At 37.7% G+C, this 18,232-nt stretch overlaps 1 protein-coding gene across 1 annotated transcript in view; it reads left to right on the plus strand.

Moving 5' to 3' along the window:
* znf277.L (zinc finger protein 277 L homeolog) overlaps positions 1-18,232 on the plus strand; it is a 79,715-nt gene that overhangs the window by 45,894 nt on the left and 15,589 nt on the right. The window contains 2 exon segments of the mRNA NM_001095953.1: positions 5,751-5,839; positions 6,745-6,827. Coding sequence (NP_001089422.1) covers positions 5,751-5,839; positions 6,745-6,827 — 172 coding nt within the window.

An 18,232-nucleotide genomic window follows, 5' to 3' on the forward strand; every position in this document is an offset into this window, starting at 1 on the left:
CCAGGGGTCTTATCGCAGCCTTTGCAGATAGGTAATGGTACACGACAGGGCTGTCCCTTATCCCCACTTCTGTTTGCTTTATGTATTGAGCCACTGGCAGCAGCCATACGGCAATCCCCTGATATATTTGGAGTTGTAGTGGGTACACAGACATTTAAGATAGGATTGTATGCAGATGATACCTCTCCGCAAACTTCTTTACCAAACCTTCACCAGTTATTGGAGAACTATGGACACTTATCAGGGTATAAAGTTAACCATGATAAGTCTGAGGCACTCCCTCTTCACATCACGGGCTCAAACCTAAAACTTTTGCAGATTAATTTCCCATACCGCTGGCCTTTAGATTCTGTCAAGTAGTTGGGTATCAAGCTTACAGCTGACTATACTTCCTTATATAAACAGAATTATGTGCCCCTCCTGACAGCTTTGAAACGTGATCTCCAAACGTGGCATACTTATAATTTATCCTGGGTGGGTAGAATAGCCGCAACTAAGATGAATCTACTTCCGAGACTCTTGTATTTTTTTGACACCCTGCCTTTGATGGTACCGAAATCAGCGATAGACAATTTACAAAGGGCGATCATGAACTTTGTATGGGCGGGTAAAAGACATCGTGTAGCACGTCACACACTGTTTGCCCATCACACGCAAGGCGGATTGGCAATCCCTAACTTGTCAAATTATTATAAGGCTGCGCAACATAAACAGGCAATGGACTGGGTTGATTATGTTCCACGCACTAAATGGGCATCTTTGGAACTTTCTTACTGTCATACCCCACATTTGGCTTATTACTTATGGACTACACATAAACCTCCTTGCTACCCTACTCTGTTGAGGCCGACTTTTCATACACTAACCTTATGGCAACGAACAATAGCTAAACATAAACTTTTACCCACCCCACCTCCGCTGTTACCTCTTTGGGGTAATCCAGATTTGTCTGCATGCTTACAACACACTCATATTTCTCCTAACTTAACCATTCCTTTGTTCCAACTTTCTAAGGTGTTTCACCTACTCACCAGGAAGTTAAAAAGTTACCAGGATTGTAATTCAGATACGGGGGAAGTTAACCTTTCGAGATTTCGGTATCTTCAATTGAGGCATTTTGTTTTAGCTATTGTTCCTAAGGGCATACTACCTCCTATTGACCCGCTGTCAGCACTGTGCCGCCTCGGTTATATTCAAAGGGGGCTAACATCACGGTGGTATTACTTATTGAACTCTATCGATTTGGAAACACATCCTCATGCTTACATGCAAAAGTGGGAGGCTGATCTGCAATGTACTATAGATTTGCCTAGATGGCAGAGAATGTGGGAGAATGCTTCAAAAAGTTCTATATGCACTATTATCAAGGAAAATATATACAAATTGCAAATGAGGTGGTATCATACTCCAGCACTACTGCATCAATTGTTCCCTCAAACTTCTTCTCCCACGTGTTGGAGATGCAATACTGGGGTGGGTACTATTTTACACATTTTCTGGTCGTGCCCGGTGATTTTAGGCTTCTGGGACTCTGTGTGTAAATGGTTAGGAAAAGTGCTTCCCTCACCTGTTCCTAAAGATCCCATTATATTTGTCTTAGGGGATACTATTCCTCACGTTGCAACCCCACTGCAGAGACTGGCAAATTCTATTCTGTCAGCGGCTAGGTGCTGCATAGCCAGTAAATGGAAGGGGACATCCCCACCTTCTGAACAAGAGTTGTTAAATCGGATTCGCTATGTCAGAAGGATGGACTTTTTAACAGCTTTACGTAGTGACACAGTTGACCGCTTTAATAGCATTTGGGGCAATTGGGATATAGCCCAGGAAGTACTTCCTGGTTAACATAGTTTGCCACCCATGCTACCTTCCTTATTTGCCCAACCCTGTCGTGCTGGGATGTTCATACCACTTTGTTCTGGCTGCTCGGGGTGCCCTATATATGAGATGTTGCTGCTGCTAAGCTGAAACTCATTTGTGTGTGTAGCTATGTTGAGTTTTCTGTTTTTCTTTTTCTTTATTTTTCATCACTTCCGGCTTATTATGTACACTGTGCCATTTGCTTTCCAGATGTGGGATTACACTTTCTGAGTGATTGTTAATAGGAGATGACTTTCATATGTGTCCTATACAATACTGTTTTCCTCTGTATATTGTGATATATTATGCTAAATGTGAAAATACTGTCCACTTTTAAGGTGATGTTTTCCTTTTTGTTTAATAAAAATATTTTGAAAAAAAAAAAGAATTCGATTTCAAAGTAAAACTCCCAAACTTGGCTGCCCTTTTATTAGACACCAGTGGGATCACCTGACTAAAGTTGGGAAGGGTGGGAGCTACAACAAGGAGCTGGTCATTGCACAAGGGGATTATATATAGATATATAGATATATAGATATATAGATATATAGATATATAGATATATAGAGATATAGAGATATAGATATATAGATATATAGATATAGATATATAGATATAGATATATAGATATAGATATATAGATATATAGATATATAGATATATATATATATATATATATATATATATATATAGTCCATGGGAAGGTATTCTCAGGCATTTTCTCACACTTGCTTGTTTTTTTCCAACAAAATGCTCCATGCATTATTGCTCTATCACTGAAGATGTTTAATTACCTCATACTGGAACTTTTCTGTATATTCTTTTGTGAACATCAATCTTTAACATTTGCTATTATATTAAAATAGTTGGTAAAATCTCCACACATTTTAAGTTGCAAGTTTATTGGTTCAAGGATATGACTAATGATATGAAAACATTATTTTGGGGCCAACTCCTACCATTCCTAAAGGTGGCCATACACGGGCCGATAAAAGCTGCCGACAGACCGTGTCGGCAGCTTATTGGCCCGTGTATGGGGGCCCCCGACGGGCTTCCCCGATCGAGATCTGGCCGAAAGTCGGCCAGATCTCGATCGGATGGGATTAAAAATCCCGTCGGATCGCGGCCGCATCTGTTAGTTGATGCGGTCCCGCGATCCGACCGCCCGTTTGGCGAACGCTAGGATCCGATCGTTGGGCCCTAGGGCCCACGATCGGATCAGCCCGATATTGCCCACCTCAAGGTGGGCATATCGGAGGGAGATCCGCTCGTTTGGCGACATCGCCAAACGAGCGGATCTATCCGTGTATGGCCACGTTAAGACATCTACTCCGTTTACTGTCTTGGGACCCCTGGGTGGTGGATATTAAACCACTACTAAATATTCTTACTGTATTTATATTCTGCTGTATCTACATCTCTGTAAGCAAACCAGACCTGCTAATCCTCACATTTTATCCTGTTTCAATCCTTGCCTTTTTTTAAATGTATTTTAGTCTCCAGTCTGTTATAAATAGATGATGATGACATATCATTACAGAGCTGGAGGTGCAGCTGGACATATAGTACATTCTGTAATTTAATGAAATTACCCTTTATCTATGAAAAAGACCTATTCAGATGTGGCAGCTGTGAATAAAAGATGCAGTTTCCAGCACGCAACATTATATAGCATTTAAACTTCTTTTGAACAATAAAATATCATTGTCATGTTTCTTAAATATCAGAAAAACCCACTTGGTCCTGTGCAGAAAAGATACAGGTACTATGGGGAAAGCTTCCTTTGACAGATCTTACACAAGGTGCTGTCATTTCCTTCATAATGGCAGGCAAACTGCAAAATTGGTTTTCTAAAACAGACAGCATTAATTCATAGTGCTACCCTTGGAAGTATTAGCTTAATTGTATAAAATATGTTTTTTCATGTGTGTGTCAAACAATACAATGTACATTTTTCTAATACTACAACAAATATTAAAAGTAACTCTCAGACCAGAAAGCTAATGGCAGCTACACTCTACACACTGATATTTCTTTGTTCTATTGTAACTAAACTCCTGAAAATGCAGCAATTTAAATTTACTTTTCAATTAAGTAATTCATTACTTTTGTTTTGTTTTTTCAAATAATTTTTTAAAAAATGTTTGCCTTTCTCTTCTGACTGTCCAGCTCTCAAATGGGTGTCACAGACCCCCATCTAAAAAAGCCAAATGCTCTGTAAGGCTGTAAATGTATTGTTATTGCTACCTTTTATTACTCCTCTTCAGTGGCATAACTAGAGTGCACCGAACCCCCCCCCCCTACAAAAATATCTTCAAAGGGGCCCAGCGCACTCCAATCCCCATCCTCCCGCCCACTTCCTGCCTGGGCAATTTTTACCTGGATCCACCCACTCCCCACCCAGACTCCGCCCACTCCCCCAGCCCAGACTCCGTCCACTATCCGTCCTGTGCTGACACGCTCTGCTTCCCTGCCGCAGGTAGGATAGCAGCTGGGGAAGAGGGGTTCTTGTTGGCTATAGAGGAAGCAGACCTTCCTCTATAGTTACGCCACTGCCCATCTTTCTGTTGGGGTCCTCTCCTTTTCATATTCCAGTCTCTTATTCGAATGAATGCATGGTTGCTAGGGTAATTTGGACCCTAGCAACCAGATTGCTGACATTGCAAACTGGAAAGCTGCTAAATAATAAGCTATATAACTAAATTACCACAAATAATAATAAATGAAAACCAATTGCAAATTGTCTCCGAATATCACTATTTACATTATAACAAAAAAAGTTAACTCAAAGGTGAGCAACCCCTTTAAGAGTTGTCCTCAACAAAAGTGTAACAATTTCTAAGAAACCAATTTATTCAAATGTGGAAAATCAGTTGGAGAGATTAATGGCATTTATTTCTGTTACAGTCAAATAGACAGTGGAGTCCTACTAGCCTAGCTATATGTGCTGGGACATATAGAACTGCCAATGCAAAGGACAGCATCACTGCACTGTTCCAACTGAATTTTTGTACATGAGTGATAAATATCTGCCTGATTTTCAGCCACATATCTGTCAAGAAGGTTCCATATACGATAAGGCAGGTCCCATGTACGAAAAGGCAGAAACTGCTAACTTCGTCTGAATGGGTCGTATCAGCATCTTAAATCTGCCTTTGTATGGCTAGCTCAAATCAAGTTTCTTTCTAAAGATACAATGGATAGAAAAAATTGCATGTCCCCATCAGTGGCTAAATACAGAATCTTCTAGCTTTGCCAATTATTAGTGCTGGTGACAAAAATGTGTTTGAATTATTAATGTATTTTAAAAGAAATACTATATCTTGAATGGTAATATTTTAAAAAAAATATTTGTTTTTTTTAGCTGTAAAATGTTGTATTAACATGGATTAACACATAAATGTCATTGTAAAAATAAAATCTCGGCAACCCCAGCAATTTGTCGTCCAGGGTTTTCACGATTACATTTAGCTAGATACATAATTAGACATGTACAAGACAAATGCATTTCTAAAATTTCAGCCTCTGTGTTCATTGCTTCTTTTATAAGGTTTCCATAGTGACTGAAGTGCTTCAAAACATACCATTTTAAAAATGTTGTTTGCGAGTTTGAAGAAAACACATTAAAAAAACAAAAATGTATGTTAAGATGTGACCGGTTTAAAAGAACTCTGACATTGGCCTTGTGCCTCAGAGACTTAGAGTATCCTTATATTTTACAATAGAAGCAACATTATTTGCTGTATTAAACATTAAAGGGAACCTGTCCTAAGAAGTAATTCGAAATTATTTTTTATAATTTTACTTAAACCAAATAAACACCATTGTTTGTGTATTTGTATAGATGGTTGTAGCACTGTTTATTAAATACAGACCCATGTTTTTTAAAGGTATGTTTTTTACTGGAAGAAAAGATTTTCGGAACAGCCGATTACTGAATTCTGTTCTGTAATCAGAACCAACTCTGAAGCTTCAGTAGGTAAGTACCAAATAAACTTTTTATATGAATGCAAAGCGTGGCATCGCTCACTTGAACCACCTACACAAACTGGCACGAACACTGATTATTGGCTCATAGCGGATCAGATGAATTCTCTCTGATTCATTTGTTTCTTTCGTTTGCCATTGAACTTTATACAAGCTCTCACATATGGGATCTGTGTTAAGTGCAGCAAATTGCTGCCTAGGTTTCATATCCAGATAGATTTTACATGATTTGAAACAGACAACACCATAATTCCAGGAGCAGTATTTCTGTTACCCTGTGAAGGCCTTTAAACCACTGTCCTTAACCACGTCCTTAAATGTGCTGTTAAATATGTACACCAGTCTTGTTTTAATGTTTACAGTTTTGGTTCAAAAATTCTGTTCATATATATGAAAACAGCTGTATACACATGAAACAAAATATCATCCCAACACATTCATTTAGTGCATGTGAATTTATCAGTAAGTAATCTGAAGTGTACACATAAAAGCTCTATAGGAAAATAGATATGATGTCTTTATCTTGCTATGCTAAATAAAGTTTGGTTAATAAAAGATGTACAGACCACTTCAGCAAGGTGTATAAATGCTTTTCATGACATAAAGGGCTATTGTCACTTTCAAATATCGCAAGTAGAATCCAATTCTTAACTCAGTTCCAGATTTCCTAATAGAGATTCACGTAATAAACTATAAAAAGTTTTTCTCATCAAATTGAATCTGGCTCAGTATTAGCTGAACCAGTCTAATTATCCAAGAAATTAGTTTCTACATGGCTGTTGGATTTTTATGTAGGTAGTAACTCAATTCCAATTACTATCTTCTATTTTTTTTTTCAATTTCAGTTGCTATGTGGGGGCATAAATAACTTTTCATTTAATTTTTTACATTTATCAGAGCAGCAAGAGAACTATTTCCTTCTGTGTGATGTTTTGCCAGAAGACAGAGTTTTGCGTGAAGAGCTTCAGCAAGAGAGACTAGTAAGTATTTATATATAGCTAAACAACATGCATTTACCAGGCAAATTTGCCATTTGTGTCATTAGCAGGGTTAGAGAATGTTATCTACAGGCAGGCAACAAAGGCTAGTTCATTTACCCTGTGGTTTCTTGAATTAACAAGTTTTGTCACCGTCTTGGTACTAAGTTTTAACATGGGTTATCTGGTTGATTTTCAGCATACACAGCAATAATATCAGTAATGCCAAATAAAAAACCCACCTATTAGCAGGCACCAGTTTAGTTATCGGTGAATACTGCATAGCACACAATTCAACCTTTGGGGAGGGAGATTGTATCAACCCTAGAGGGGCATCAGGGTACTCCAAAATATGATTTTAAAACTGAGATTTATATATATATATGCATTGTTCTTGCCCAGCTGACATCTGGTTGCTGCATAGGCCTTTTTAAAATTGGTCTTGGTGGGTATGGATTAGTGCTGTGCGGGTTGACAAAAAGCCTAGCTGCTCTTGACCTTGTGCGCCTATAAATAATGGCTGCGGGAAGCAGAAACCGACACAGTAAAAGTCGTGGGTGGGGAGAGTGGAAATAAGAGCTCAACCTGCCCACAACCCACAAACCATGTGTGTAAGTCGGCCCCTGCAAGTGTCTGGCCGGCCTGCAAGACCAATTTTATTCTGCTAATTACAATTGGCCACCAAGACCAATTTATTCTGCTATTTACATTGACTGACTATGATATACACTTGAGTTAATTTTTTTATTTGTAAAAAGGGACATTGGCAATGAGCTAAAATCAAGCCTACTTTTTTTTTTATTTGCACCTAAGGTCCTGCTATTGGGTTTCTTAACAATTTTGTCTGCTAGTTAAATATATACTGGTTCTTCATTAAATTGCAGCCGAGCTGTTTCAAGTGTCAGTATAGTAGACTAGCGAACACAGTCTAGCCCAATTGTGTTGCCTATGGCAACAGACAGCTCAGTTTTTAGGAGTCAGCAGGATGATCCATGTTAGGAAGGAAAGCATATGCAAACTTAGTTTTGCATTCAGTCCTTGTGGAATGCTGAGGAATAATCTGTTCATGCGGTATTCATTAACGGGTAAATTATATTGATATATCTGTGAGCAATTCAATTGTCTTATTTGAGTTAACGTGTATGATATATTCAGAGGCTTATCCATATCTTTACATTAATTGCATGCTGCACTTTGGGTTTAGCTATTAGACATTATGCCAGATTCTACAGATGAAAAAAGGGAAAAGCTAACCCTAAAGATTGCACCACCCCATCATAGGATCCGATGACTCGAAGAACCAGCTGCCGAGCAATACCCAACGAGGCCTGCTGCATGCAGGTGAAACACGCGGCAGGCTCGTTTTAGATTTTGTTAGGCAGGGGGTGTGAACAAATACAGGTGCACGCTGGGTATTGCTCGGCAGCTGTACCGGGAGGGAAGCTCCGTGGGTGAAGGGGTGGTTGTTCAATTGGAGCTCTTTTCTGGGCAAGAACATACTTTATTTACGGCACTATCGCCACTTTTACTCAACTCTCTTTAGCCAGACTGCTGGGAGGGCTTTACGTAGGGTGAAGGGGTAGTTGTTTGATTGGGGTTCGGTAGTGAACCTAAAATAGCGGGACAGATGTGTCTGATACCCTCTCCTTTCCATGTGCTCAGATAATGATCTTTATTTTTACCCCGCTATCACTCTAAATACTCCATTGCAGACCTAACAGGTTGGTTCTATACCTACCCCAAGACCCACACCCATGGCATAACCCACCTTTAGTAGGTTCATCACCCTGTTCCTAACTTTATTTTAAATTGTTCTTGGACCTACCACAACATATATATTTTTAATCAGTTTGTATTAAAAGTTAAGTTTTATTTATTTGGTTCTTCGAGTCATCCGATCCTATGATGGGGCCGTGCAATCTTTAGGGTTAGCTTTTCCCTTTATCATTATTACTTATCTCTATAACCCTGCACACCATCCACTGTTTCTCTCACCTGATGGGCTGTGCTCCCTAATCTATATCTATTCACAGATTATACAGATCCCTTCTTTTGTCCCATGAGCTGGACAAGCGGATTTCCAAAGATCTGTGGAGATTCAATGATAATTTTCAGGTCATCAGATGACGTCCTATTTCTATAAAGTCCATTTTAACAATTTTTTTATGATTTATTTTTTTGTCTGTAATAATAAATCAGTACTTCATACTAAGCTGCATAAATCTATGCTGGTAGCAAAATAATCATCTTGCGTTTATATAATGTTTAAATGTTTTTAGTGGCCTTAAGGTATGGTGGTTCCAATTACAGAAAGACCCTTTTTTTCTGGATTCCCAAGGTCCCATTTCATATAATCTCACCCTTGTATTTCCCTGCTTGTCTAACATCTCTCTAAAGTACTTTTTTCTAGACTTTTAAAGTCTGCATCTGACATGCATGATACATGGTGCATGAGCTTACATGGCATAAAGAAGAATGAATATAATGCTGTTACTCGTTTTTCATAAATAGTTTACTTAGTACTTCAATACTGCAAATGTACTAATTACATATGACTGTCAAAATCTTCAGACACAGCTGGTACATTTTTTAAAAAGATTTTGGCTCTGAGCAATGCCTGCTTTCAACTAAACCACAGCTTCTTACTATTGTTACTCGTTAAAGGAGAAGGAAAGCTACGGAGGCATTTTATTGCCAATAGATTAGCTGCAATAGTGCAAGCTAGAACGCTATATTTATTCTGTAGAATGTTTTACCATACCTGAGTAAAAAGCTCTAGAAACTCTCTGTTTGTTTAGAATAGGAGCTGCAGTATTAATGTGGTGTGACATCACTTCCTGCCTGAGTCTCTCCCTGCTCTGGGCTCAGATTACAGTAGAGAAGGGAGGGGTGGGAGGAGAGGAGCAAACTGAGCATGCTCTTGCCCAGGGCAATGAGGTTTAAGCTGAAAACAGGAAGTCTGATACAGAAGCCCATGTGTACACAATAGAAGGAAAGAAATGCAGTGTTTCTTTTGACAGGGGACTCAGAGCAACATTACTTTGGGGGTTTACTGGTATATTTAGATGGACCTTTCTGATAAGGCTTACTTAGTTTTAACCTTTCCTTCTCCTTTAATTTACAACTTTTTGAGGTGGGTATCCAGTAAGGGGAAAAAAGTAGTAAGCAAGTCACTGAAAAATTCCACAAATACTAATGGAGCACTGGAGTGTATATAACAGACAACGAACAAAAACCTTTTTTTAAATGCATTAGAACCCGTTTTACTTGGGTGGCCTAGGCCCCCACAAATAATGTTCTTCAGTCTCAGGTATGCCACTTTGATGTTGGTAGTCTTGAGAATACATCTATATACACGAAAAAATTGGGACTTCACCCCCTGCCCATGTGGTTCAAATATGCTCAATTAGAAATGAATAACACCTAAACATGTAATAAAATAAAAGGCACACCCCTAAACTAAATATTTACATTAAGGGATCCCTTTTCCATATGCAGCGCTGCTTAATTTTAACTGGTTTTAGATCAGGTTTTTTTGGCATAGTGTTGAATAAATATTGCCTTTTATTTTATTACATGTTTAGGTGTTATTCATTTCTAATTGAGCATATTTGAACCACATGGGCAGGAAGTCCCAATTTTTTTGTGTATATAGATTTATTCATTTGTTGGTGGGCACCCCAGCCCATCTGTTTCTATATATATTAGCATTATATTGGTATCTATACCTCACTTAATTTCATGTTTTTATTCACAGTCTTGAGAATATGTCATCACCAACGTTGTATGCAATGCATGCCATTCAAGTTGCTCAAATGGGAATGCCTATAGGCACAGTATTCAACGGGAAGCCTGTACTTGCTGTACTATGCATAGGATTTCCCATGCAGACCAAGAAGCACAAAATAATGTTTACAACATTGCATCATTCTATACAATTACAGGTTTATGGGCAAAAACAAGTGATGAACAGCAACACAGGAAAAAAATGCAGCAATATCCGTATAAAAAAACAGTAAAACCATCCAAATTGATAATTATTAAATCATTAAAAAGCAGTATGATTTGTGGTAGAAAGAACCAATCATCCACGACTAGTGCTTTCATTTTTCATTATTTTTAGGACTTATAAACAAGATGCAGTGTAATGCTACTGTGTGTGTGATGTGCATTTGTGCAATGATGTGGATAAGTGTGTTCAAAATGGAAAAAATCACAAAAAAGTAAAATGCATGTTGTTTGTTGAAGACAGCAGGAATGCTGCTGGCAGATGGGATCAAATGCAGAGTCAGTGCAGGAGGAAGTGTGGGGCCCAGTACCTGAAGCTGCAGAAAGCCAAAATAGCAGACACGTAGTTATCACATCTGTTGTTTGGAAGCATTACTGCCAGAACATACAATGATGATAAATTACCCCCGGCATGTCTGTCTACATCTTTGCCAGGTAAAAGTGTTGACAGTTGGGAATTCTCTTTATGTTAGTATTAAAAATGGGAGGATATTAGTAAGGAAAGAAATCACTGATAAAGTTGTAAGAAACCGTTTTCATATGTTCTATCGTTTGTGACATGCATTTTTCTTTTGTTAAATGAAAATATTGTTTTTTAGCACCAGAAACATATCTTTTCATTCAAGAAGAGAACCACACAGCACTAGTCACTATATTGTGTGATTTGTGTGAGTTTTTGCAAAAATAAAGTTCCTTTAACTCCATCTGCTGTTCACCTGACATATTACTACACTGAATCAATATACTTTAAATTAAAATACTTTGTGGTTTTGATGTACAAAAGCAACCTCCAAGATACATCATATGTAATTGGGGGTGGGGGTCAATTTTTTTTTTGCATTTATGTAAACTAAATTAGGTAAATATATAGTAGGTTTACTCTTACCTTAATATAGAATGTTAGGCATGCTTGCTATGTCTCCAGTAGCAGACTCCTGATTCAACAGTGCTTTTTTTAAACTTGGTGAGGTCTGTACCCACAACAAAGAAATTGCTTCAGTACTGAAAAATACAATCAGTGGTATGGTCTAGACGCACATGCTTATTCTGCTCAGGAATAGATACCAGGAATCCAGACAAGGTATGTATTCACAAAGACTAGTAACCAAGCATGTGAAAGAAATGTAGAAGTTATAGCAGTTACATTTTCAAATGTGGAACATTCTAAGTAATGTATACTGGATAGATGCTTAGATTTACAATTTCTTTCCCTGTGCAAAAATTTCTTTTGGATGGAGGGCCCCTTTTATAGTAGTGTATGTAGGCAATTTTGCCACTTTTCAGGATTATTGTCCAACCAGCCCTATATGTATGGAATGTATAATATGTAGTACAAAGTAGACCCTTGCTGAGCTCACCTTATCCACTTTTAATCCACTTGTTAATTTGGCTGCCATAACCCTCCACATGCTAGCAAACTGTCCTCAGAATGCTCTCACAATCACTGAGGGGAGCACTCTAATTAACATTCAGGAGTAGCCTCTTATGTGAGGCGGTGTGAACATTCAGTCCTGTGTTGCCCTCGATTTTTCATTGATCTGGCCTTAAAGTTTGTATCATGGACATCAGTTAAATTTTCATTGAGGAGTTGTTTATTTAATTACTAGGGGGAAAGTTTCCAGATTATGTTAATATTTTCTTTTCCTTGGTATTGAGAAAAGGTTTTCTGAGTGCTTTTGTCAGGTAGCGTGCCATTTGTACTCTACATAAAGTTCTGTAGCTTTCTGTTTTCTTATCTTGACTTGCCTTGTCTATTTTATGTTGGGTGCTACAATGTTTAGAGTTGTGCAGGATGGAATTATGTAATAGGCAGAAGAAAATACATTGGAAAGTCACTGGATATGTCTGTATGTGCAGTAGTTTAAATGCCACATGCATGCCTTGTACATGTGATGCTCATCATTGTCTGTCAGAGCACTTCATGCCAAGAAATGGAAATGAAATATTAGTTTTTACTTATAAAATTGCAGATTGCCTAGTTCCGTTTTCTTATGCTACACATTTGATTTGACACTACAGATAAAACCATGGAGACAAATTGTGAGCAAACATAGAACACCTCCTTAAAAATCATATGGTAGCTCTGGATTCCATTAGTCCCATTCTTTGTTGATCTTTTGTTTCCTTTGTTCTACTTCTTTCTCTCCTTGTGAACCTCTCCGCTCACTTCCGATCCTATATGGTCCTATTTATCGTCTTTCTGTTTTTTATTCCGAAACCCATCTTTCACACTAAACCTTAATACAATTTTCTACATGTGAACTCTTGTATGCCCCCATTGCTTCTGGCTGTGAGTAATAATGAAAAGTAAAATGTACAATCTGCCAGTTTTTTTTTTAATCCCCTTGCTATGAGCTGCAGCAGAAATAGGATTTTAAGCAAGTCTTGATCTACAGCTCTTTAGATATTTCAGAAACAGATCTTCTGATTGTCATTGAAAGGATTTGATATTTTAGAAGATTATTTTCCCACAGGCATTCATTGCCCTAGAAATTCTTGCTATCAAATGCCAGCAATACAAATTGGGTTTTCTGCATTCACATGAGTCATAATCGACGTTCACAAATATTAATGGAGGAAATGCATAGGAGGCATATTTGTATAATCATTTGTACATCATAATTTTGAAATGGGAACAACCACTGCTCAATAATAAAAATCTATATATTAAAGGGCAACTGAATATAACAGATTTTTTGTTAGTAGTTATAATTAGTAGTTATAATAAATGCCACTTGGAAAAACAATCTGAGCAATTCTATTTGCAAAAAAATAGACTACTTTTATGAACACACCACCCAACATATCCTTCTTGAAACTCAGGATGTTTAGCCAAATGTATATACATTCAAACCTCTCATATCCTGACGAAAAATCTGCATTCCTCATACTTGAGGAGAATTGGGCTTTTATATGAAGTAGTGAAACAGCAGCTGATCTAACTTTACTGAAAATCCTTGTCATCAGAGTGTAGGAATTCTAAAAAGCTATAATAGGATATGTAGTGAGAAGAATGCTGACAGGGCTTCTTTCAGTGACGTCTCAACTTTGTAGTAATGCTATTTCCATAAGAGTTTAGAAAATAGTTTTAATTTTCACTACCAGCTCCACCTAGTGGCACAATGCATTGTTGTAAAAGTAATTTTGACATACAAAATGCATCACTTAAGTGTTGGTATGTATTCAAATTTATTTCCCTTTAAGGTTTTTCATTTAAATTGTTTATTTTATTTTTTTTAAATTGATTCAGGGAGTGGTCTGATTGCCATCTTGGAGTCAGGAAGGATTCCGTCCCCCCTGAGGCAAATTCGAGAGGCTTCAGAAGGGCTCTTTTTGCCTTCCTCTGGATCAATAGCCGTTAGGCAGGTGTTATTATATATATATATAGAGAGAGAGAGAGAGAGAGAGAGAAGAGAAGAGAGAGAGAGAGAGAGAGAGAGAGAGAGAGAGAGAGAGAGAGAGAGAGAGAGAGAGAGAGAGAGAGAGAGAGAGAGAGAGAGAGAGAGAGAGAGAGAGAGAGAGAGAGAGAGAGAGAGAGAGAGAGAGAGAGAGAGAGAGAGAGAGAGAGAGAGAGAGAGAGAGAGACACTCTGGATCAATAGCCGTTAGGCAGGTTATATATATATATATAGAGAGAGAGATATAAACGGATGGATCAATAGCTGTTAGGCAGGATATATATATATACGGATGAACTTTTTGGGCAGGTGTCTTTTTTTTTTTTTTCAACCTAACCTACAATGTACTCTGTTTTATCAGTTTTTTATTTTTAGTAATGTGTTATTTTAAAATGGTTGCATTCAAGGCATTGCTGCTTTAGGAGGTCGACGTTTATGTATCTTAAATTTAGACTAAGCACCATCCCATAGCAGTATCCTGTTTACCTGCATAATCCAGATTGCACTTCTTCTATATATATGTGTGACATATACTAAGAATTGCTTATTGTGTTTGCAGTAATAAAATATAGGCTTTATAGTATATTGTTTAAATATATTAACCATAAGTAATCATACAGTATATAATAAATAAGGATATATATATATATATATATATATATATATATATATATATATATCCTTAATTTTATTTTAGTAGTTCCTTGTTAAAGGGATTCTTTCACGAGTTAAAGTGGACCCGTCACCCAGACATAAAAATCTGTATAATAAAAGTCCTTTTTAAATTAAATATGAAATCCAATTTCTTTTTTTTTATTAAAGCATTCATAGCTGTTGTAAACTCATTTAAAAATATCAGCTGTCAATCAAATATTGCCTACCCCACCTCTATGCCTAGGCATAGAGGCGGGGCAAACAATTACTTTCACTTTCCATTCAGCACTTCCTAGATGTCACTGCTCTCCCTGCATTCCCCCAGCTCTCTTAACAATTTAATTGTGTAACCAGTGCATGGGGATGGACATTGGGTCCCTGTCCCCTGGTGCACAAACAAGATTCTGAGATGATACAAGGCTTGTCTTAATAACAGTGTCCACAAAATGGCTCCTTCCTGGTTGCTATAATTATGAGTTCCCAGACTGATGGAAACAATATTCAAATAATGTATACAGTGTAATTTAAGTTTATTTTGCTTGACTAACATGATAAAATAGGATTTGGAATAATTTTGTTTGGGTGACGGGTCCCCTTTAATAGTTAATATTTTGAAATCTGACATGGGGCTAGACTTGTTGCTTGTTTCCCAGGTGTTTGCTGTCATGTGATGATAAACTTTTTACTGCAGCACTGCCCCTCCCTTTCCCTCGCAGCATATCTACAGAACAATGTAAAGGTAACAAGCCAACAGCGCCCGACAACCGCATTAAAAAATACTCCCATAGTGGTACATATGGCAATAGCACTTAGTATTAAAAATCCCACTGAAATTCCTCCAGTTACATTGAGTTGGAGAAACAATAGCTTATCTGAAAGCAGTACCATTGTGAAGTACTGAATCTTTCTGAAAGCACAGAATCGCGCACAATGACCTGAGATGGCTTCCTATATGCCAATATTATAGCTTAAAAATACATTTGTTGGTTCAGCAATAAAATTGTATATGGTAAAGTGAATTAAGTACATCATAAAAATCATGACAGAATCCCTCTAATTATGTACAGTACTGATGCTCAGTGGTTTCTGTGTACCAGTGGGCAGAAAAAAGGTAGTTTGCTGCGGTGACAGGGGGCAGGTTTTGATTCTTTGCACAGAGCACCAGTTACCCCAAAAAGTTTGATACCTCTTTCTTGTAAAATTGTATAGCACTGTGTATCCCAGTAACACTTCATAATAAAGTTATACATATATACATAGCTTGAAAAGCAGAACTTTGCTGCAATCAAATGTATTAAGTTGTGCCACTACATGTTTCGGGCCACAAGCCCTTTCTCAAGTGTACACAGCAAAAGCACAATCAGATTCAAAGTCTGTAGAGAACTCCTCCCCTTGCATAGTGTCCATTGGTCCATGCAAAATCCATATGCGGAGTTTCTTGTTAGCTGTCCATTGTCTGCAAAAAAGGGAGATACTTCTCAGGGTATATTTAGAGACTACCCTCATACAACACTTAAGTACCCAGAACTACCCAAATGGGCCTTCCAGAGGACGTAGTCCTGAAAAGAAGTGCACATATAGCATATATAGGAAGAATAAAAATCCAGTAGTAGATTATTTAGGTACACATGAAGGTAGCCAAACACGTTTTGTGTGTGTATGTAAGCGAGATGAGAGAAAGGAAAGTACTAACTCTTTTTCTTTGGCTTGCACCGCTTGCACACAAACCAAGAACATGCATACATAATAGGGTGCATCAGCCAGTGAATGGACATTTTACACACAATTCTTCCTGTTACAGTTAGTGCCTTTTTTCCTGCCAGGTTTTGGGTAAGGGTGCACATAGACTGAGCATCATAAACTAGTAGCTCAAAGTAAAAGTCTTCATCAGGGCTCTGAAATGCACATTGACACAGTTTTTCACTACAATAGGGCACTTGCATCTGAACAGAACTGCTACCAAGGCTCCTGCCTACTTCTCCTACTTCTAGTTCTGGCACTGAGTTCTAAAAGCAGAGCGAACAATATAAGAGTATTTTACAGGTTTTTAATCCCTAAAAACAACTGTATGCAGCACCTGATAAGACTGTAGGGTAGGCATGTTATCATTTAAAAATAAATATATAAATAAAAATCACCGTTATCCACATTTGCGGTTTACACTATAGTGATGGAAACACTTGACAACATTAAATTATATTTATAGCCTTAAATCAACTTCATGCTGGATTTCTGGCCTTTTTATCTAGGAATATTGCTGAAGTACTAAGGGTTACATGCATGTGGTCTCACTATTTATCTTACTAAGGGCAGTTTGTTTTGAACAGCTCTGTTCTATTGAACATTTTGAAGGTTGTAAATTTACAAAAAAAGCCAAAAGAGGGCTCCGGTATTCTGGGGCTGGGTTTGGCTCTCAGGCCTCTTCTTGACAGTCCTGTCTGAACTAATATATCTATTATTTTTTTGCCTTTGAATATACTGATAAGAACAGTGAAGCTTCTGATATAATTAATTACTAATATATCTAACAAGGGAACACCGACTTTAAGAATTTGATCTTACCTGCTGATTTGGATGCTACAATCTTTCTAGATGATGATACAGCAGTGAAAATAAGTATTGAACACGTCAGCATTTTTCCCAGTAAATCTAAGCAAATATATATCTAATGGGGCTATTGACAAGAAATTTACTCCAGATGTCCGTAACAACCCAAGTAACCCACACATACAAAGTAATCAAAACAAATACGTCCATAAATTAAGTTATGTGGAATGACACAGGGAATAAGTCATGGAAAGCCAAGAAACGTGCTGAAATCTGTCAGTTTTTAGAAAGCAATCCTGCCCCCTATCAACGCAAATTAATATCCACTGGTTTAGTACTAATTGATGGCCTATAAAAAGGTTTCTTGGTACCAAATTCTCACACAAGAAGCATCTCATAATGGATAAAAGCAAAGAGCTCTCACAAGACCTTCACAACCTTATTGTTGCAAAAAAATACTGATGGAATTGGTTATAGACATATTTCTAAGCTTCTGAATGTTTCATTGAGCACCGTTGGGGCCATAATCCGGAAATAGAACATAATTTCACCCAAAACCTGCAAGAGTTGTCCAAGAGCCAGGAATCACTTGCGGAGAGCTTAAGAAAGACCTTGAATTAGTAGGTACAGTTGTTCCAAAGAAAGCAAGAAGCAATGCACTCAACTTGTATGGCCTCTATGCACGTTCACCGCGCAAGACTCCACTACTGAAGAAAAAGCATGTTGAAGCTGGTTTAACGTTTACTGCACAACATTTGGACAAGCCAATATAATTCTGGGAGAATATAGTCTGGTCAGATGA

This window comes from Xenopus laevis, chromosome 3L (assembly GCF_017654675.1).
Source record: "Xenopus laevis strain J_2021 chromosome 3L, Xenopus_laevis_v10.1, whole genome shotgun sequence".
Lineage (NCBI taxonomy): Eukaryota > Metazoa > Chordata > Amphibia > Anura > Pipidae > Xenopus > Xenopus laevis.